Genomic DNA, 23,161 nt, shown 5'->3' on the forward strand with positions numbered 1-23,161 from the left:
CCACTCCCACCAACCTTCCCTAAAATGTAGGGTCAAAATATGAGGCAAATTAAATGGATACATGTGTGTCTTAACAAGATGCTTTGTTGAAAGCTAAGTGTAGGTTAGTGCTGGTTGAAAGGTTAGCCGTTACATTAAGATTGAACAAGCTGGGGCTCTTTTCGCTTGAAAAGAGAAGGCTGAGGGGTGACCTGATGGAGGCCTTTAAAATTATAAAGGGGTCTGATAGGGTAGACGTAGAGAAGATGTTTCCACTTGTGGTGGAGTCCAAAACTAGGGGCTATAAATACAAGATAGTCGCTAATAAATCCAATCGGGAATTCAGGAGAAACTTCTTTACCCAGAGAGTGGTGAGAATGTGGAACTCGCTGCCACAGGGAGTGGTTGAGGCGAATAGCATAGATGCATTTAAGGGGAAGCTGGATAAGCACATGAGGGAGAAAGGAATAGAAGGATATATTGATAGAGTGAGATGAAGTAGGGTGGGAGGAGGCTCGTGTGGAACATAAACACTGGCACGGACCAGTTGGGTCAAACGGTCAGTTTCTGTGCTGTAGACTCGATGTAATCAAGGTTTTCTTTAGCCGATTGTCCCCTGCAGCAGTCTGAAGGTACACTTGTACTTCTGTGGCAGGGTATGTTATTTTGAATAATTTTCAGCAGGCTGAATGAAGTTCTTGTGTTCTGCTTCCTCACAGTGCACTAATTACATGGTAAACACTGCATAAAACAACAGGGCTAGCTTTGCCAAAATGAAGGATCCTTGGGTTAAGATGTGCCAACATTTCACCAATCTAGTAAACCACTTAATCACACAGCCTGGGACCCTGCGAGTGTTTCGACAGGCTGATAAACAAACGGCCTATTTAACTGCAACGTTAATTTTTCAATTTCTGCTCCTATGTTGTTAGTTCAATTGACTGTTCAAAAGAGGAACATATTTACTCTACACTTGAGCAAATCTTATATGGACTAAAATTGTTTATCGGAGCAAGGCAAGTTCTGTCATATTCAGTTGCACAGTCCTTGTCGTTCTCATCATGTCTAAATCAGGTGTTTATTGATCATATGCCTGCCTGGGTCTTATACAAAGAACTTCTCTCCATCATTGGCTGACGTACCAAAAGTTTTGAAGAAAACACTGATGACAAATGCTTTTGATAACAATTGATAGTCTTCTTCATTTTCGTCCCTCCCTATCTCTGTGACCTCCTCCGAAGCATACGAGAGCATGGGCCTTACACTAAACATCCGTAAGACAAAGGTCCTCTACCAACCTGCCCCCGCCACACAGTACTGCCCCCCGATTATCAAAATCCATGACAAGGCCTTGAACAACGTGGACCACTTTCCATACCTCAGGAGCCTACTGTCAACAAGGGCAGACGTCGACGACGAAGTCCAACACTGCCTTCAGTGTGCTAGTGCAGCCTTCGGTCGCCTGAGAAAGAGAGTGTTTGAAGACCAGGACCTCAAACCTGGCACTAAGCACATGGTCTACAGGGCAGCAGTGATACCCACCCTGCTGCATGCCTCAGAGACATGGACCATGAACAGCAGGCACCTCAAAGCACTGGAGAGGTACCACCAACGCTGCCTCCGCAAGATCCTGTAAATCCATTGGCCGGATAGGCGCACCAATGTCAGTATTCTTGCTCAGGCCAACATCCCCAGCATCGAAGCTCTAACCATGCGCGATCAGCTCCGATGGACGGGTCACATTGTCGGCATGCCCAATACGAGATTGCCAAAACAAGTGCTCTACTCGGAGCTCCGGCACGGCAAGAGAGCCCCAGGTGGGCAGAGGAAACACTTCAAGGACACCCTCAAAGCCTCCTTGAAAAAGTGTAACATCCCCACTGACACCTGGGAATCCCTGGCCCAAGACCGTACAATGTGGAGGAGAAGCATCCGGGAAGGCGCCGAACACCTCGAGTCTCTTTGCCGGGAGCAAGCGGAAGCCAAGCGCAGGCAGCGCAAGGAGCGCACATCAACCCAAGCACCCCATCCACCCGCCCCTTCAACCACCATCTGCCCCACCTGTGACAGAGACTGTAGGTCCCGCATTGGACTCATCAGTCACCCGAGCACTTATTTTTAATGTGGAAGCAAGTCATCCTCGGTTCCGAGGGACTGCCTAAGAAGGAGAACCTCCTTCAGCCCTACAACTCGCCGAGGTCTCGCTGTTCCTCCAATTCTGGCCTCTTGTGCAACCCCCCCAGTTCCTTCACTCCACCATTGGCCGCCGAGGCACTCGCTCGCACCCATTTGTTTCATTCACTGACAGGAAGCGGGCGTCGCTGGCAAGACCGACATTTATTGCCCGTCCCCAGTTGCCGTTGAGAAAATGGTCTTCTTGAACCGTTGCAGTCCCGTGTGGTGAAGGTGCTCCCACAGTGTTGTTAGGGAGGGAGTTCCAGGATTTCGACCCTGCGACCGTGAAGAAACGGCCGATATATTTCCAAGTCAGGATGTTGTGTGACTTGGAGGGGAACTTGGAGGTGGTGGTGTTCCCATGCGCCTGCTGCCCTTGTCCTTCTAGGTGGTGGAGGTCGCGGGTTTGGGAGGTGCTGTCCCATGCTAATGAGGACCCCCCGCACCTGTAAAGTCCGCGCCTCAATAATACACGGACTTCGGGAGAACAGTTTAACAGGTACTTTACTTGAACAGGAGGCAACGTCAGACTGAAATACAGAAGCCTGCTAGGGCCTTTTATACAGGGGTGGTCACTGTCGGTACTGCAGTCTAAGACCAGTTATTCCCTTAAAGGTACATACACAACAATTCCTCCCCTTTTAGATAAACAGTACATAACATTCATTTAACAACTAAATAATAACTAATTACAATTACAATTTTCTCGGTACTATATACATCGACTGAAATATTCATTTATAAGTTCAGTCTTTGAGGAGGCTTCCTGATCCTGACTGGATAGCGCCTTTCTCGAGTATCCTGTTCTTGCGGTGGAGTCAATTCTGGCTCATTGTCATTGGTTGGTTCGTCAGCTTCCAATACCCCTGCTTCTGAGGTAGGCGCAATCTGTACTTCGGGCTCATTACCAGGTGCACCTGCTTGTGGTATAGATTTGGCTTGTTCTTGTGACTCTAGAATCTGGTCAGCATGGCGTCTCATGATGCTCTCTCCAACGTCCACTGTGTACATTAGTGGTCCCTGCTGTGTGCATATCGTTCCAGGCTGCCATTTTTCTGTTCGGTAGTCGCGGGCCAAGACTGGTTGCCCTATCTTGAAGCTCCTGGTTGGCTTCTCATTTATGTGCTGGAACTGCTTATCCTCAACATCTCGTCTTATGTTTGGTTTGAGCAAATCCAAGCGACATCTTAGTCTTCGGTTGAAAAACAGTACGGCTGGAGTTTGGTTGGTTACTGCATGTGTCGCATTCCAGTAAGCAAACAAGAAATTATCCACCTTGTGTTGTAGTGGTATGTCGTCATTATACATTGCCTTTATGGCCTTTTTAAAGGTCTGAACAAACCTCTCAGCCAATCCATTTGTGGCTGGATGATATGGGGCAGATGTGTAATGTTTCACCCCATTATTCTTCAGGAACCTCCGGAAATCCTCAGACACAAACTGTGGGCCATTGTCGGAGCAAATCTGTTCTGGCAACCCATTCCTGGCGAAGATGGTCCTTAGGACTGCAATAGTTTTCTCCGTGGTGGTGGAGGACATTTTAATGACCTCTGGCCATTTCAAATGGGCGTCCACAGCGATTAGAAACATTGAGTCCATAAATGGACCAGCAAAATCAATGTGTACCCGTTGCCATGGAGATGAGGGCCACTCCCGTGGATGTAGCGGGGCCTGTGGTGGAGCGTTTTGGACCTTCTGGCATCCTGTGCATCTCTTAGTCATATCCTCGATTTCTTTATCGATTCCCGGCCACCACACAAACGCCCTGGCTAGGCTCTTCATTTTTACCCCTCCCAGATGACCCTCGTGAAGCTCATTGAGCACTCTATCTCTCAACTTGGGTGGAATTACCACTCGGGATCCACACATCAAGGTTCCCCGGCACACTGACGGCTGTTCTCCCCTTGGCGAGAATGCTGGCAACAGTGAGTCGCCATATGCTGGCCATCCCTTCACTGTCAAATCATAGACCCGAGAGAGTGTTGGGTCATTTCGGGTTTCCTTCTCAATACTTGCGTTTGTAACAGGCAAACATTCGACTATGGTCGCATGGAATATCTCCACAGGGTCCACTGCAGGTGCTTCTTCCGCCGTAGGCAACGGTAGGCGCGACAGCCCATCAGCGTTTCCATGCTGTTTCGTACTGATGTGCCCCTTGAAAAAGTGACCATCTTTGCAGCCGTTGCGCCGTCATCACCGGAACGCCCTTCGTTGGGTTAAAAATTGAGACCAGGGGTTGATGATCAGTCAGTACGGTGAATTTCTGCCCGTGCAGATAGTGATTGAACTTCTTCACCCCCCACACCAGGCTGAGGGCCTCCCTGTCAATCTGGGCATAGTTACGCTCGGCTGAGGTTAGCGAGCGCGATGCAAAGGCTATTGGCCTCTCTGAACCGTCACGGAATTTGTGTGACAGTACCGCTCCAATGCCGTAAGGTGACGCATCACATGCCAACCGAATCGGTAGTGTTGGGTTGTAGTGGGCCAATACTTCTTTTGAAGTGATTAGGCATTTACATTCCTGAAAGGCACGCTTACACTTATCACTCCATTTCCATGTTACACCAGTTTGAAGCAGGGCGTTCAGTGGGTGCAGAATTGTAGATAAATTCGGCAAGAACTTATGGTAGTAGTTCACCAACCCGAGGAACGGCCTCAGTTGCGACACATTTTCCGGTGCTGGGGCCTTGACTACAGCCTCAACCTTGTCCGGTGACTTATGTAACCCTTCCTCTTCAATCATGTGGCCACAATACGAGATTTGTCTCCTGAAGAACTCGCATTTGGGGCAGTTGGCTCGTAGCCCATATTCCTGCAATCTCGTGAGCACCTGTTCCAGGTTGGCAAGGTGTTCATTTTCATTTTCGCCCGTAACCAGGATGTCGTCCAAATAACACTGGGTCCCCGGGATCCCTTGCAGGACTTGTTCCATTGCCCTCTGCCAAATAGCCGGGGCCGATGCTACCCCGAATACCAGTCGATTGTACTGGTAAAGGCCTTTGTGAGTGTTTATCGTGAGGTATTTCCTAGATGCTTCTTCCACCTCCATTTGTAGATACGCCTGAGCCAGATCAATCTTTGTAAAACGTTTCCCTCCAGATAGTGAGGCGAAAATATCTTCTATCCGCGGAAGTGGATACTGTACTGTGTGCAGGACTGGGTTCACAGTCACCTTGAAGTCCCCACAGATGCGAACCTTCCTTGGCTCCCCAGGCGTGCTGCTCAATGCTTTCTTCATTACAGGAACGATGGGTGTGGCCCACTCGCTCCAGTCCACCTTAGACAGCACCCCCGAACGCTCCAGACTCTCCAGTTCAGCTTCAACGGCTGGGCAGATCACGTATGGCACCGGTCTGGCCGTGAAAGATTTTGGGGTTGCGTTATCCTCAATCTTTATGGTTGCCTTTACTCCTTTTAGAGTCCCAAGTCCTTGTTGGAACACCTCTTCCGCGTCAGATAGAATTTGTGACAGACGTCCAGGTGCGACGTCATCATCCTTTTTGTCAGTCACAGTTAGTGCCAGAATGGAATGCCAATCCAATTGTATTTTTCGGATCCATTCACGTCCCAATAATGGTGGTGCTCCATCTCGTAGTATATACATGTATAGTTTCTGTGTTTCCTTTCCATTATATTCCGTTATATTTTTCCTCTGGGGTAGACCTTTTGCCCCGTGTATGTCTTCAATACAATGGACGTGTCCTTCAAGGGTATGTGTGAGAATAGCCGCTCATAGTCTCGTCGATTCATGACAGTTAGGGCTGATCCTGTGTCCAATTCCATCTTTACTGGGGACCCTGCTATCATGAGGGTGACCCAAATGGTTCGGTGATCTTCCTTTGCGATCACGTTGTGTAACTTTAAACAACTTAGTCTCCTGCTCCCGGAGTCCTTATCACTCTCCTGATCTTCTGAACTACTGTCTGTCAGTTTCTTTACTTTCCTGTACTGTTCCTTAGTAGTTCTTGTCGTGTCGGTTTTCTTACCCGACCTGCAGACTCTTGCTATATGTCCCATTTTTCCGCATTGCCTGCATGTTTTGTCTTTAAACCAGCAGTCCTTCTGCTCATGGGTTGTTCTGCCGCAGCGATAGCACTTTTCTGCTCCATACGCCATTTCGTTAGCGCTGTATTCTTGTGGTTTCTGTTGTATTTCCGCAGCTCCCCGTGCTGCTGCTTCGTAGGATACTGCCACGCTGAAAGCCTGTTCTAGCGTCAGGTCCTTTTTTGAAAGTAGTCGTTTCTGGGTTCCTTCACTCTGGAGCCCGCAGACAAACGTATCCCGTAAGGTGTCTGCCAGTCCTGCTCCGAACTGGCAGTGCTTCGATAACTTGCGTAGTTCCGTCAGATAGTCAGCATTGCTCTCATCTTTGTGCTGGTTTCTTTTATGGAACTTGAATCTTTCTGCTATCAGCAGTGGTGTAGGGCTTAGGTGTTCCTGTAAGATATGAACAATCTCCTCAAAACTTTTCTCCATTGGTTTAGCTGGGGTAATTAAATTCCGCAATAGGCCGTACGTACTCGCACCCATCAGATTTAATAATACCGACGCCCTCTTTCCATCGGCCACCTCATTTGCCTTGCAGTACACTTCAATTCTTTCCACATACGTGGTCCAGTCTTCTACCTCGTTGTCGAAAGCAGTGATACTGCAACTTTTCGGCATCTTGGGTGACTTAAAATGGCGCCTCCCGCGCTTTTGCTTCTTCCCCAATGGAATAAAATGGCGCCTCCCGCGCTTTTGCTTCTTCCCCTTGCTGCCACGCTGCTCCTAGCATTCTACGAGGTAATGGCGGCGACCCGCAGCTTCGGCGCGTCTCGCTTTCCTTCCCCCCGTTCAGTTTCTCTCCGCTGCCCTGTTCTTGAGCACCGACCATGCCCTGCGCGCTCCCCCGCTCTCTCTCTTGTTTTCTTTTCCTGGCGACGCTGCGCGGCCCGTTTTGTAGAGCCGCTCGATCGAGCTTGAGCCCGCCGCAGTCCGGAAGGGTCAGCTACCAGCACGACTTGCTGGAACACCTTAACTGCACAGCTCTCCACAGTCTCTCCCGCAATTCCGCGAACACCGATGAATTCTTTGGGCGGTTGCCCTCGGTCGACGCCCGTTGCTCAGACTACGACCTTCCAGAACCCTCCTCTCAGGGCGAGATCCCCGTGAGATGCTGCCACACTGCCGGTGAGTTCGTACTTACTCGTTGCCACTGTAAAGTCCGCGCCTCAATAATACACGAACTTCGGGCGAACAGTTTAACAGGTACTTTACTTGAACAGGAGGCAATGTCAGACCGAAATACAGAAGCCTGCTAGGGCCCTTTATACAGGGGTGGTCACTGCCGGTACTACAGTCTAAGACCAGTTATTCCCTTAAAGGTACATACACAACAGCACCCACCCCCGCCAAGTTGTTGGTGGGCACCATCAGGTGAAATCCTGGCATAACCACCGGGATCATGACCCCGGGAATCTCCGAGCCCACGGAAATGTAATACCGTCTGCATCTTCCCTTTTGGTGCCATTTACAATGTCAGCTGTGGCTCAGTGGGTGGCAAAATCACCTTGAGCACAGAAATCCAGGCTACCACTCCCAGTGCAGTATTGAGTGAGCGCCGCACTGTCGGAGGGGCAGTACTGAGGGAGCGCTGCACTGTCGGACGGGCAGTACTGAGGGAGCACCGCACTGTTGGAGGGTCAGTACTGAGGGAGCGCTGCACTGTCGGAGGGGCAGTGCTGAGGGAGCGCCGCACTGTCGGAGGGGCAGTACTGAGGGAGCGCCGCACTGTCGGAGGGGCAGTGCTGAGGGAGCGCCGCACTGTTGGAGGGGCAGTACTGAGGGAGCGCTGCACTGTCGGAGGGGCAGTACTGATGGTGCACCGCATTGTCGGAGGGGCAGTACTGAGGGAGCGCCGCACTGTCGGAGGGGCAGTACTGAGGGAGCGCCGCACTGTCGGACGGGCAGTGCTGAGGGAGTGCTGCACTGTCGGAGGGGCAGTACTGAGGGAGAGCTGTACTGTCGGGGGGGCAGTACTGAGGGAGAGCCGCACTGTTGGGGGGCAGTACTGAGGGAGCGCCGCACTGTCGGAGGGTCAGCACTGCGGGAGTGCTGCACTGTCGGAGGGGCAGTACTGAGGGAGCGCTGCACTGTCGGAGGGGCAGTACTGAGGGAGTGCTGCACTGTCGGAGGGGCAGTACTGAGGGAGTGCCGCACTGTCGGAGGGTCAGTACTGAGGGAGTGCTGCACTGTCGGAGGGGCAGTACTGAGGGAGCGCTGCACTGTCGGAGGGGCAGTACTGAGGGAGTACTGCACTGTCGGAGGGTCAGTGCTGAGGGAGAGCTGTACTGTCGGGGGGGCAGTACTGAGGGAGCGCCGCACTGTCGGACGGGCAGTGCTGAGGGAGTGCTGCACTGTTGGAGGGGCAGTACTGAGGGAGCGCTGCACTGTCGGAGGGGCAGTACTGAGGGAGTGCTGCACTGTCGGAGGGGCAGTACTGAGGGAGCGCTGCACTGTCGGAGGGGCAGTACTGAGGGAGCGCCGCACTGTCGGACGGGCAGTGCTGAGGGAGTGCTGCACTGTCAGAGGGGCACTACTGAGGGAGAGCTGTACTGTCGGGGGGGGCAGTACTGAGGGAGAGCTGTACTGTCGGAGGGGCAGTACTGAGGGAGAGCTGCACTGTTGGGGGGCAGTACTGAGGGAGCGCCGCACTGTTGGAGGGGCAGTACTGAGGGAGTGCTGCACTGTCGGAGGGGCAGTACTGAGGGTGCACCGCATTGTCGGAGGGGCAGTACCGAGGGAGAGCTGTACTGTCGGGGGGGCAATACTGAGGGAGAGCTGTACTGTCGGAGGGGCAGTACTGAGGGAGAGCTGCACTGTTGGGGGGCAGTACTGAGGGAGCGCCGCACTGTCGGAGGGGCAGTACTGAGGGAGTGCTGCACTGTCGGAGGGGCAGTACTGAGGGAGCGTTGCACTGTCGGAGGGGCAGTACTGAGGGTGCACCGCATTGTCGGAGGGGCAGTACCGAGGGAGCGCCGCACTGTCGGGGGGCAGTACTGCGGGAGCGCCGCACTGTCGGAGGGGCAGTGCTGAGGGAGCGCCGCACTGTCGGAGGGGCAGTGCTGAGGGAGTGCCGCACTGTCGGAGGAGCAGTACTGAGGGAGCGCCGCACTGTCGGAGGGGCAGTGCTGAGGGAGCACCGCACTGTCGGAGGGGCAGTACTGAGGGAGCGCCGCACTGTTGGAGGGGCACTACTGAGGGAGCGCTGCACTGTCGAAGGGGCAGTGCTGAGGGAGCGCCGCACTGTCGGAGGGGCAGTACTGAGGGAGCGCCGCACTGTCGGACGGGCAGTGCTGAGGGAGTGCTGCACTGTCGGAGGGGCAGTACTGAGGGAGAGCTGTACTGTCGGGGGGGGCAGTACTGAGGAAGAGCTGCACTGTTGGGGGGCAGTACTGAGGGAGCTCCGTGTATTGATTTCTTTGTGGGTTCAATGATGAGACATTTATGAAAGAGAATGTCTTTTAATCTAAAGTCTGTTCAACTCTTTATACAGCATTCAGGAGACACCGTTATGCTAGTGATGCATCTAGAACAAAACTGAAACTAAACTAACTGCTTTGCTTCTCTCGGTCACATGCCCTCTGCTGATCAGGCACAAGCAATCAATACATGCAATCAAGGCATCATAATCGAACAGGCAAATACCATCTCTATTTGCTGATATCATTACATCTCCTTTTCTTAAAACGAAAGTATTTTACTTTTAACTAACAACATGTTTTCTTTGTATTAATCTGCATTTTAACTGTAACACTTAATGAACTTACATTATCATGATCAAGGTTTTTTAACCTTGCTTTGTGTGTTCACATGAAATATGTCAATACACTAGAACTTGAAGAAAGAATAAGATAACATTACTTCCTTCTATAACAATAGTCCTTAAATTTGCTCAATGAGTCTCTCAGGAGGCTTCACGTGTCTTGAGGATTTTCTGATTGATTGTCCTTGAATCTGAGTTGTTGCCTCAGATGATGTGTTCTCAGCTGTGTGATCAGGTTGTTCAACAGTATCAGTCTCTTGACCTGCTGTGGCTGGTCCCATGAGAAGATCTCGACGATTTCTTCTCAGAACAGCACCCTCATCTGTCTGAATGGTGTATGATCTTGGTTGAACTTCACTCAGGACAGTTCCCTTCTGAGTCCATGTGTTTGTTTTGTCTTTGAACCTTACTTGGTCACCAGTGTGGAGTTCAGGTAGGTTTTGTGTTCCTCTGTCATAGTAGTACTTTTGCTTTTCTTTCTGTTGTTCTTTGAACTTCCTCACTTTCTCCCCCTCTTTTGTTTTCAGGAGGTTCTCCGGGATGGGTAGGTTTGACCTTAGCCGACGTCCCATCAGGAGTTGGGCTGGTGACTTACCACACTCGAGCGGCGTTGTGCGGTATACAAGCATGCTTTGGTAGAAGTCAGTTCCACTGCCTTTTGCCTTGTACTTCAGTCTTTTCACTGTGTTTGCGGGCTCCCCTGGGTCAACAGCTCTGGACAACATGTCTGCTGTATACATCAGCTTACCCGGTGTGTACGCAACATTCAGTTCATCATAGACTGTCTCTCTTACGCTTTCCACAACGAGGACTCTCTTTACCAGGTTCAGTCTCTCACAGGCTTTTAAACCTAGTATGGCTTGCACATCCTTTGGCACCACGATTAATGCTAGCGTGTGCTCTCTGTCCTTGTGTGTCACTTTGACAATGCATCTTCCTTTCACTGGTATTTCAGTACCTGAGTATCCTGTCACTTTCACTTTGATTCCATGTATCTTTGGTCTGGGTCTAATTTTCTTAAAATCAGTCTCTGATATCACATTAACTTGTGCTCCAGTATCCAATTTAAATGGAATGTGTATGTCATTCACTTTTAGTGTCAACATCCAGTCTCTTTCTTCTTTTTTGTTTTCAGACACAACATCTACATTGAACTCCTCTATCCCGCTTTCATCTACTGTATGGACCTTGCTTTGTTGCGCTTGGTTCTTACAGCAACGGGCATAATGGTTGTTCTTGTTGCAACTATTGCATGTTTTACCATATGCTGGACACTTTCTTGGTGGATGCTGTGTACCGCATCGACTACATGTCTTTCGATTGTCCCTTTCATTTTCGTTCACTGGCCACGCCTCTTTTTTCACATTGGCGCTCTTTTTGTTAAACGGTTTGTGTCCGTTCTTACTCACTGCATCCACGTTGCAGCTATTGTCACTGAACAGCTCCTTTGCCTGCAACTTCACAGTCTCTGTAGCCCTACACAGTGCTATGGCTTTTCCCAGGTCTAGATCTTGCTCTCTTAGCAGTCTTTCCCTTAGACCATTATCTGGAATACCACACACCAGTCTGTCTTTTATCAGCGAGTCTGTCAGTCCCCCAAATTCACATGATTTGCTTCTGTTTCTCAGTTCAGTCACATACTGATCAATAGTCTCACCCGTTTTCTGAACACATGTGAAAAATCTGTGCCTCTCAAACGTCACGTTACGTTTAGGTATGCAGTAGGCCTCAAACTGTTCCATTATTTTATCTAGCTTCATTTTGTCTCCATTAGCAACGAATGTGAAATTATTATACACCTCCAGCGCTTCATCACCCACGACATGTAAGAACAGTGACGATTTCTGTTTATTACTTTTCTCGTCAGCTCCGATTGCTGATAAATACAACCCCACACGTTGTTTGAATCTCCTCCAATTTTCAGCCACATTACCTGTCAATTGAAGCGTCGCCAGTGGGTGTAAACCTTCCATTTTTTCACTTCGTTAGCTATTCTCCAATGGTAAGCAACGATGTTCTCTTTTGGCTTGCTAATTTGTGGAGAGCTGATTTAACTTCAGAGTTTTTCTCTTCATCTCTTTCAGTCACTTCTGACACCATGTATTGATTTCTTTGTGGGTTCAATGATGAGACATTTATGAAAGAGAATGTCTTTTAATCTAAAGTCTGTTCAACTCTTTTATACAGCTTTTACAGGAGACACGATGCTGTGATGCATCTAGAACGAAACTGAAACTAAACTAACTGCCTTGCTTCTCTCGGTCACATGCCCTCTGCTGGTCAGGCACAAGCAATCAATACATGCAATCAAGGCATCATAATCGAACAGGCAAATACCATCTCTATTTGCTGATATCATTACACTCCGCACTGTTGGAGGAGCAGTACTGAGGGAGCTGCACTGTCGGAGGGGCAGTACTGAGAGAGTGCTGTACTGTCGGAGGTGCCGTCTTTTGGATGAGACATTAAACCGAGGCCCCGTCTGCTCTCTCAGGTGGACGTAAAAGATCCCATGGCACTATTTTGAAGAAGAGCAGGGGGAGTTCTCCCCGGTCTCCTGGGCCAATATTTATCCCTCAATCAACATCACAAAAAAAACAGATTATCTGGTCATTATCACATTGCTGTTTGTGGGAGCTTGCTGTGCGCAAATTGGCAGCCGTGTTGCCTACATTACAACAGTGACTACACTTCAGAAGTAGTTCATTGGCTGTAAAGCACTTTGGGACATCCTGAGGTTGTGAAAGGCGCTATAGAAATACAAGTCTTCCTTTTCTTTCATTGAAGTGACAGAGGCAAAGCACCAAGGCCTTGACACCAAACTTATGCAAAGGGTACAGTTCCCAAATTGCTCAATAATCGCAGGGATTGTACCACAGTGGCTGTCTGTGTGTGTTTGTGCTTGAGGAGGATTTAATACAGGGATGACGGACTTCAGTGATGTGGCGAGACTGGAGAAGCTGGGATTGTGCTCCTTAAAGCAGAGAAGGTTAAGGGGAGATTTAATAGAGGTGTTCAAAATTATGAGGGGTTTCGATGGAGTAAATAGGGTGAAACTGTTTCCACTGACAGGAGGGTTGGTAACCAGAGGACACAGATTTAGGATAATTGGCAAATGAACCAGAGGCGAGATGAGGAGAATTGTTTTTACGCAGCGAGTTGTTGTGATCTGGAATGCGCTGCCCGAAAGGGCGGTGGAAGCAGATTCAATAGTAACTTTCAAAAGGGAATTGGATAAATACTTGAAAAGGAAAAAATAAATTGCAGGGCTGTGGGGAAAGAGCGGGGGGGAAGTGGGATTAACTGGAGAGCTCTTTCACAGAGCAGGCACAGGCACGATGGGCCGAATGGCCTCCTCCTGTGCTGTATGATTGTATATCTGGACAGCAGAGGGATTCCTTCGCTCAGATGGGGAGCTTTATTTCTTTTCTGTGTGTGTCCAAAGTAAACATTGTCTGTGACTTATCTTCCTGCCTTGATAGGAAGGATGGTCAGGTTTCAGAAAGCAATAACTTTCTCTTTTTGCGCTTGGAGGCGGCTCCGAGCAGATTCTGTGTGGCGGGGGGGGGGGGTTGGGGTTTACGAGCTGCTGCTTTATTTACAGCGCCGCTGAAACACGGCAACCCGGGCGGGGGGGGTGGGTGGGGGGGGAAGGGGGGGTGCCCGATCAAAATGCAAACCCACAGCGTCGACAGGTATGATCCTGCGTCACATCTGTGGCATCCACTAACTGTAGCGCCAATCTCTCCACATTCTGCAGCCTTGCTGCATCTGTCGAGCGTCTGCAGGTCATTTTTAAACATGTCTGTATGGCCAGCTGTCTGCCTATACAACGGGCACCTATGCATCTGTCACAGAAGCACTCGGAGCGCCAGTTATATAGACTGCTGTCTGGTGAACCCGGAGCAATATGATCTCTTGTCATTCAGATAATGCAGTTCCAACTCCAGAAATGGGACTTCAGTGATGTGGCGAGACTGGAGAAGCTGGGATTGTGCTCCTTAAAGCGGGGGGTGGGGGGGGGCGGCCGGGGAGGGGCTGGTGTACAGGAGGGGAGAAGGCGGAGGGACACAATTACTGTAATATCTGTTGTAACTATTATAATATTATAGCTAGGGGAAGCTCGATAAGTACATGAGGGAGAAAGGGACAGAAAGATATATTGGTAGGGTGAGAAGTAAATAGAGGTGGAGGAGGCTCGTGTGGAGCATAAACACAAGGCTGAATGGCCTGTTCCTGTGCTGTAACTTCTATGTAATTCTATAACTATTGGGTTAAGGAAAGTACTTCTCATTTCCTATGAAGAGCAGAGCTGTGTTTTCACGCATTTGTGTGCCAAATAGTCTGTGGGTTTGTACAGTCAGCGAGCTGAGGCTACCACTAGTCACTTGCATGAATAACGGTGAGTGATCACATCCTTTACTTCTTAAGCCCGCAACCGGTGATTAATGCCACAGGCCTTCGGAATACTTGCCAGGCACGGTGGTTTCTTTCTTGTGGTCAGGGAGTCACTGCAGAAACATTGACGGGGCTACCAAGAGGATGTCGTTGCTGCCTCACTCTGTGTCTCCAGCCTGTTAGTGGGGAGTTTATAGGACCCGAGAAAATGACAATCAACAGCCTGAGTGGGTTGAACTCATAAAGATCAGTGAACTCGAAACACTTTGCTCCGCTCGTGTGTTTTTTCTCTCAGCTCCTGATGTGTTTACAGTGTGTCCCTGGCGCCCGAACCTTAACACGTTCTAGCTGCATTAGTCATCTCCCGTCACTGGTGAATTATTTATAGAGAGAGTTAATAGGAAGCAAAGTGCATGTTTTACTCACTTGAGAAAGCGTATAATTCACGCGCTCGCACACCGAAGCGGTGGATTGGCGCTCTGGCTGAGATAACGTTTCACGACCACCGGACGTCCCAAAGTGCTTTACAGCCAATTAAGTACTTTTTGAAGTGGAGTCGCTGCTGCAATGTAGGAAATGCAGCAGCCAATTTGCGCACAGCAAGATCCCACAAACAGCAATATGACAATGACCAGATCATCTGGTTTTTTTTAGTGATGTTGATTGAGGGATAAATATTGGCCAGAACATCATGGAGAGCTCCCCTGCTCTTCTTCGAAACAGTTCCGTGGGATCTTTTACGTCCACCTGAGAGGGCAGACAGGGCCTCGGCTTAATGTCTCATCTGAAAGACGGCACCTCCGACAGTGCAGCACTCCCTCAGCACTGCACTGAAGTGTCAGCCTTACTTTAGCGTGCTCTAGTCTCTGGAGTGGGACTTTAGCCCACAACTTTCTGACTCAGAGGCAAGAGTGCTGCCCACCGAACCACGGCTGACACCTGCTTTGTTGTTGTTGAACGAAGTGACCCCGATTCTAATGGGGTGGCTGGGGGGAGGGGGTAGTCCGTCATCGGGTGAAGAGCCGGTCAAGGCCTGGGGAGGGGAATGGGCAGGGCCTCATTAGAATATTGGGGGGTGAGGTGGGGGAAGCCGGGAGCTCGGGGCTGGTTGTGGGGAGACTGGAGCTAGGGGCTGGGGGAGATTGGAGCTCGGGGCTGGGGGAGACTGGAGCTCGGGACTGGGGGAGACTGGAGCTCGGGGCTGGGGGAGACTGGAGCTCGGGGCTGGGGGAGACTGGAGCTCGGGGCTGGGGGAGGGTGGAGCTCGGGGCTGGGGGAGGCTGGAGCTCGGGGCTGGGGGAGACTGGAGCTCGGGGCTGGGGGAGACTGGAGCTCGGGGCTGGGGGAGACTGGAGCTCGGGCTGGGGGAGGGGGAGACTCAGAGGCGAGACTGTTACCAACTGGAAGGTTGCTAATGTAACCTATCTCATGAATGTTTTGGGTTAGCTGTCAAATCCGACTGCACAGACACAAGAGCCAGTCCTGGTGTAGCCTTGGTTCTGATTTAAGCAATTGCCTTTTAAGTTTCATTGCATTGTTGAATTGCCCTGGTGTTGCTGTGGCAGCTATTTGTTAACCAGCTGGTGTGAGGTGAATAATACTTATCACCTTCTTAATGGGAACACCCACTTTAACCAGTCGTCCATCCTATTAGGTGCAAGGGCTGAAACAGTTTCTGACCAAGTGCTTGTATAGGAGCAGGAGGAGGCCATTCAGCCCCTCGAGCCTGTTCCGCCATCCAATTAGATCACGGCTGATCTGTATCCTAACTCCATCTACCCGCCTTGGTTCCGTAACCTTTAATACCCTCGCCCAACAAACATCTATCAATCTCAGTCTCGAAATTTTCAACTGACCCCCAACCTCGACGGCTTTTATGGGGGAGAGAGTTCCAGATTTCCTCTCCCCTTTGTGTGAAGAAGTGCTGTCTGAAGTCACCCCTGTATAAACGAGTGCCCCCCCCCCCCTATTAACCAGATGCCACTCACGGTTGTGCACTTGTAGAAGAGGTCCCTGTTGCTGCATTTAAGTGAGAGAATTGTTATCGCCACTTTTACATCTAGATTTTACTTTCGTGTGCAAATTCCGCCACCCTGTGACAGCATTTCGATATTACACTTGGAATGTATCAGCTGAATCAACAACAATAACTTGCCTTTATATAGCGCCTTTAACGTAGTAAAATGTCCCAAGGCGCTGCACAGGAGCGTTAATAAGGAGATATTAGGGCAGATGACCAAATGCTTGGTCAAGGAGGCAGGTTTTAAGGAGGGTCTTAAAGGAGGAGAGAGAGGTGGAGAGGTTTACAACAACAAGTTGTATTTATATAGCACCTTTAATGTAGTAAAACGTCCCAAGGCGCTGCACAGGAGTATTTTAAGACAAAAAAATTTGACACTGAGCCACATAAGGAGAAATTAAGGCAGGTGACCCAAAACTTGGTCAAAGAGGTGGGTTTTAAGGAGCGTCTTAAAGGAGGAAAGAGAGGTAGAGAGGTGGAGAGGTTTAGGGAGGGAATTCCAGAGCTTAGGGCCCAGGCAGCTGAAGGCACGGCCACCAATGGTTGAGCGATTATAATCAGGGATGCTCAAGAGGGTAGAATTAGAGGAGTGCAGATATCTCAGGGGGCTGGAGGGGATTACGGAGGGAATTCCAGAGCTTCGGGTCCAGGCAGCTGAAGGCACGGCCGCCGATGGTGGAGCGATTGAATTGCGGGATGCGCAAGAGGCCAGAATTGGAGGAGCGCAGAGTTATCTGTATGTATCTATTAAAAATCATACATTTGCACGCACTTGCTGTCACATTTTCGCATTATAAAGAGTCCATGTCTATAATGGAAAGTTCCTGTGTAATCGTGTCACATTATAATTACACCCTCCCCATCTCCCACTCACCGACTTTGAAATGGCCTGAATTACATCTGTGCAATCTGGTCTAATCATCCCCTGCCCTATGAGCCCACTTCACCTGAAGAATATACTTTGTCCTGAATCCCTAGGTGCAATGCCACAGGAAATTGATGAATGTATTGATCACTTTGAGATAGTCCATGCCCCACGGCATTGCACTTACTGATTCGCGGCCGAGAGTACTCTTCAGACGAAGCAGAGTTAGAGGTCGGGGGATAATCAGGCCAGTTGTAACTCAGCCCCAATTTTGAACTCACTCTGTCCTTACCTTTACATTTCCATTATATATTCTTAAATTTATGCTTGTAATGGATATATTATATACATGTGTAGCTCTGCAGTAGTACAATTTTCTTCAGAAGGCAAGTTAATGAGTTCTGTTAGTGTTTGCTTCATCATTCTGGGAGTTGGGAACACATATAGAATGATGCAGCACAGAAGCAGGCCATTTGGCCCATCGTGCCTGTGCCGGCTCTTTGAACGAGCTCTCCAATTAGTCCCACTCCCCCCTGCTCTTTCCCCAGAGTCCTGCAAATTTTCTTCCACTTCAAGTATTTATCCAATTCCCTTTTGAAAGTTACTATTGAATCTGCTTCCACCGCCCTTTCAGGCAGCGCGTTCCAGATCACAACAACTCGCTGTGTAAAAATATTTCTCCTCATCTCCCTTCTGTCAACTGTGGCTCAGTGGGTAGCACACTCGCCTCTGAGTCAGAAGGTCGTGGGTTCATAGTCCCACTTCAGGGACTTGAGCACATAAAGCTAGGCTGACACTCCAGGGCAGCACTGAGGGAGCGCTGCACTGTCGGAGGTGCCGTCTTTCGGATGAGATTTTAAACCGAGGCCACGTCTGCTCTCTCAGGTGGGCGTAAAAGATCCCATGGCACTATTTCGAAGAAGAGCAGGGTGTCCTGGCCAATATTTATCCCTCAATCAACATAACAAAAACAGATTATCTGGCCAGTTATCACATTGCTGTTTGTGGGAGCTTGCTGTGCGCAAATTGGCTGCCGCGTTTCCCACATTACGACAGTGACTCTACTTCATTGGCATACGCCTGGTTAGAACCTAGGTCTGTGGCGAAAACCTTTGTAGTGATGTCTAGCAATGGTTTAATGGGGTCTTTTGTCGAAGGAACTCAAAGCAGGTATGTGTAAGAAAGGGGAGTCTAAATATAAACGTTCTCATTTTGTTTTGATGATATTACTGATATTAATATATGAGTAATTGGAGACATGACGTGTAGTGAGTGTAGTGTACTTCAGAGGAACAGGTGACTTGGGACCTCTGGTTCCCAAAGCTCTCCACCACTGGGGGTTTTCCTCGCCTCATGCCTGGGTCTGTTGTCAACTCATTGATAGAGATTGAGCGCTGTGATTGGTCAACAACTCCATTATCGTTGTATCGTGCGACGACCAGGAGGGTAGGAGGCGAACTAGACGGACCCGGGTCTGTTTCGTCTAGAAATTGTGGCATCAGAAATGGATGTTTACAGAGATGTGGGAGGGGAGCAAGGCCACGGAGCGATTTGAAAACAAGGTTGAGAATTTTAAAATCGAGGTGTTGCCGGACCGGGAGCCAATGTAGGTCAGCGAGCCCAGGGGTGATGGGCGAACAGGACTTGGTGCGAGTTAGGACACAGGCGGCCGAGTTTTGGGTGAGCTGAGGTTTGCGGAGGGTGGTAGGGTTTACTACAGAGCCCGCGAAGGCCGAGCAATTGCTCCATTTTCTTACTCTGCTCTTTCGGGGCTTCGTGCGGTCCGTTCTCAGCCCCGCTCCCTCATTGGTGGATGAGTCCCCAAAATCGGAACACAAAGGGGAAAATTTCAACACTCCTCCGGCGTAAGCGGGATGGCAGCGGAGATGAAATGGAGCTGGCAGGCTCCCCGCCCTCTGTCACATCCCCTGCTCCACCCCCACACCCCCCCATCACCCGCTCCACCGCCGTATTTCCCAAACGCTCGAGCGGGGTGTCCCGGGTGCTCACCCGAACCAGGCGGGAGCTTCGTCATTGGCCTGCGCCCGTCAGGGACCGCCCCCCCCCCCCCCCATGGCGTACCTAGGACCTCGATGGGCAGCTGGCACTCTGCTCAGTAAATCCCGGCGCTACAGCAGAGGAGGCCGGAAAGGCAAGCGCTGAATTTGATCCTGCTGGGACCCAGGAGGAACAGGATGTGGGCTTCCCCCCCTCCCTCCCCCTCTAGTGATCGCAACGTCTCCCTCTTGACCCCCACTCCTCCCCAGCGCTACTCTTATCCTGGCCAGTTTGGCCTCTATTGCCCGGTGGGTCACCCGATAGTTAAAATCCACACCCACAAGAATATGTTACGATCAGCGGCAGAGATATATGGGTATTGATGGAAAGGTATTCAGATCACCTTTACACACCGAATCATAGAATGTAACAGCACAGAAGGAGGCCATTCGGCCCATCATGCCTGTGCCGGCTCTTTAATAGAGCTCTCCAATTAGTCCCACTCCCCCCTCGCTCTTTCCCCACAGCCCTGTAAATCTTCAAGTATTTATCCAATTCCCTTTTGAAAGTTATTATTGAATCTGTTTCCACCGCCCTTCCAGGCAGTGCATTCCAGATCACAACACGATGTCAACTTAAGTGACAAGAAGAATTTGGCAAACTCCCGCGTTAAATTAGTTAAGGTTCGGGCATCTGAAATACATTATTCGTTTGCGGTTGCACTAATCACTGTGTTTAAATGGGAGCTGCGATGGGCTTTGAGTTTCTAATGGCCATGTGCACCCATGCTCGCAATTGAACTCATGAAACCCATCTCCATTTCGCTCTCCTTCTCAACCATTTGAAAATGCTCCAAAGGTACAAGAAGTCGAAATAAAGTTTGGGCGGCACCGAAAAAAAGGGTTCCAGGAATTGCCCCGCCGAGGGTGACGCTGTTGCAGCGTTAACAGTCGCGAAGATAGCGAGATAGGAAGGACCTATTCCCCTGAACAGAGAGGGTCAATAACCAGGGGGCAGAGATTTAAAGTGATTGGTCGAAGGATTAGAGGGGAGCTGAGGAGAATTATTTTTCACCCAGAGGGTGGTGGGGGTCTGGAACTCACTGCCTGAAAGGGTGGTAGAGGCAGAAACCCCTCATCACATTTAAAAAGTACTTGGATGTGCACTTGAAGTGCCGTAACCTGCAGGGCTACGGACCAAGAGCTGGAAAGTGGGATTAGGCTGGAGAGCTCTTTGTCGGCTGGCACAGACACGATGGGCCGAATGGCCTCCTTCTGTGCCATAAACTTCTATGATTCGTAACTATCTTTGGATATTTATTCAGCTACTTTAATTTCCTCTGTACCTTCTTTAAGAGGAAATTTTGAGCCAGGACAAAAATGCCAAGTTTGACAAACCAGACCCAGGCGAGCAGGAGAGTGTCCGGTTTCAGAAAACACTCTCGGTTTCTAAAAGTTCTGAAAAAGCTTTAATTCCCTGTCATGGGTTGTTACAGTAAATTGCGCGGCCTCATCAACATTGCTCGTCCGCTGCGGTTTCCGGCTGTGCGTTGTGTTCTGAACTCTGGCCACTAATGCTGCGGGGAATTTTCATGTGACGTGATTTTGGAAGAGTACCAGAGCTTTTTATAGTGAGGGAAATGGTTAAAGCATAATCGTTGTGGCGAAGGGAGAGTTAAAGGGGAATCTGGGAAGAGGCCATATTTATAGTGTTAAAAGTTCCGAGCTCCATCTATGGGCGATTGCACCTCCAGCAATATTTCACCTCCAACAGCTTCAGAGCAAGAGGGTTTTTTTATACCTGATTCACGCCCTCGAACATTCTCAAGGTGCATGGAATTACATCGAGTGGACAGCACAGAAACAGGCCATTCGGCCCAACTGGTCCGTGCCAGTGTTTATGCTCCACACGAGCCTCCTCCCACCCCTCTTCATCTCACCCCATCGACACATGCTTCTATTCCTGTCTCCCTCGTGTGTTTATCCAGCTTCCCCTTAAATACATCTCTGCCATTCGCCTCAACCACTCCCTGTGGCAGCGAGTTCCACATTCTCACCACTCTCTGGGTAAAAATGTTTCTCCTGAATTCCCAATTGGATTTTGCCTTTGGTTAATCACCTCCCTCAGAAGATTACATGGATGAGGCGGTGTCTGTAACACTGGACTGGGGCACGTGGCCTCCCAAAAGTTTTACCCTTTGAAGTCGGCCCAGACTAATAATTGGCAATGACAAAGGTGGAAACACAATGGGAAACTGAGACAGAACCATTTCGTGGACAAAGTAACCGGGGGTTGGCAGAAATAATATTACATAGAATTTACAGCACAGAAACAGGCCATTCGGCCCATCTGGTCCGTGCCGGTGTTTATGCTCCACACAAGCCTCCTCCCACCCCTTCTTCATCTCACCCCATCAGCAATTCCTTCTATTCCTGTCTCCCTCGTGTGTTTATCTAGCTTCCCCTTAAATACATCTCTGCTATTCGCCTCCACCAGCGAGTTCCACATTCTTTGGGTAAAAAAGTTTCTCCTGAATGAAAACAATATATATTTTTTTAAGTGCGTGTGTTCAGTATGACACCGCCCTTTGTGTTAGCATAAAGTGACTCATACTTAAATCGGAGAACTGGTAAAAATCCACTCAAAGCAGTTTCCCTTTTTAAAACTCTGGCTTGTGGAAGGCAGATTGATCCAAAATAGCTCTTGCGTCTAAGCCAACATTAATGCTGAAAGAATTTTTACTGTCTCTCTCTCTCTCTCTCTCTCTCGCTCCACACAGATTTATACTGATTGGGCCAATCACTACTTGGCCAGGTCTGGTCACAAACGACTGATCAAGGATTTGCAACAGGATGTAGCTGATGGAGTTTTGCTGGCAGAAATCATCCAGATCATTGGTAAGAACGGAACACGGTGGGATCGGAGCATGCCGAGTATTTTCGTAGAATATGCATCTGCAGTGAATTCAACACCGAATAACATTTCCTGGCTTAGGCATCAGATTGCCATGGATTACAGACCCTCGATAGAAGTGCTATTGAGGGAGCATTAAAGTGCTTTGGGTGTAAGAGGAAGTGAGTAGCTGGTTAGATGGTGTTTGAAGAGGAGCTTAAACTGTTATCAGTCGGACAGTGTTGCTGCCGGTAGTCAGTGCACGCCTCACAAGAGCATGTGTTCCCCATGTGTGCGCTTTGACAGTGCAAGTGTCTCCTACTTTTCTGAGCAACCGTGAAACGTTGTCCCTTCTCCTGCCAAGGCACTTGCCGGGAGTTTCGTACTTAGTAATCGCTAGGTTGCGGCCGACAGATTTTTTTTTTTTCAGAGCCATCCTCGCTCTCCTTTCCCTCTCGACTTTCACCTGCCTGGGTCGGGACCGGGTGCTGCGTTCGAAACCTTTTCCAGGACCCGACCCACCTGGATTCCGGGGACGGGTGGGGTTGGGGGGCTGGGGGGGGCGGGCTGGAGAAGGGGTGAATATTCTGGGACGAATGCTGCGGAGATCTCCCCGATTAACCGGCCAGCGTTTATTGTCTGTTTGTATTTTTTGCAGCGAATGAAAAAGTTGAAGCCATCAACAGTTGCCCGAGAAGCCAGGCCCAGATGGTAAGATGTTTCGAGACTTTACTTTGATTGAATAAGTAAATATAGCATTAAGCAATAACAAACCTGCACAGGCACCGTGTGAGGTTTTTGAATGTAAATATATACCTCAGACTTCACAAGACATGTCATTTGTGCGTTTACTGAGTACCATTGCACTAGTGAGAGGGCGTGTGAAAATTTTGCAATAGGTTATTAATTTGAACTTTGAACCAATTGCTCACGTCTGAGTGTGTCAAACTCTGAGTGTGTCAAACTCTGAGTGTGTCAAACTTTGAATGTGTCAAACTCTGAGCTTGTCAAACATTGAGTGTGTCAA

General features: G+C 49.6%; 1 protein-coding gene across 1 annotated transcript in view; it reads left to right on the forward strand.

Annotated features, from left to right (window-relative positions):
* nav3 (neuron navigator 3) overlaps positions 1-23,161 on the forward strand; it is a 483,558-nt gene that overhangs the window by 92,846 nt on the left and 367,551 nt on the right. The window contains exons 2-3 of the mRNA XM_086009556.1: positions 22,022-22,139; positions 22,793-22,845. Coding sequence (XP_085865682.1) covers positions 22,022-22,139; positions 22,793-22,845 — 171 coding nt within the window. The remainder of the gene's footprint in view (positions 1-22,021; positions 22,140-22,792; positions 22,846-23,161) is intronic.

This window comes from Somniosus microcephalus, chromosome 16 (genome assembly GCF_052327205.1).
Source record: "Somniosus microcephalus isolate GS21.2 chromosome 16, FLI_Smic_1.0, whole genome shotgun sequence".
NCBI classification, from domain to species: Eukaryota; Metazoa; Chordata; class Chondrichthyes; order Squaliformes; family Somniosidae; genus Somniosus; species Somniosus microcephalus.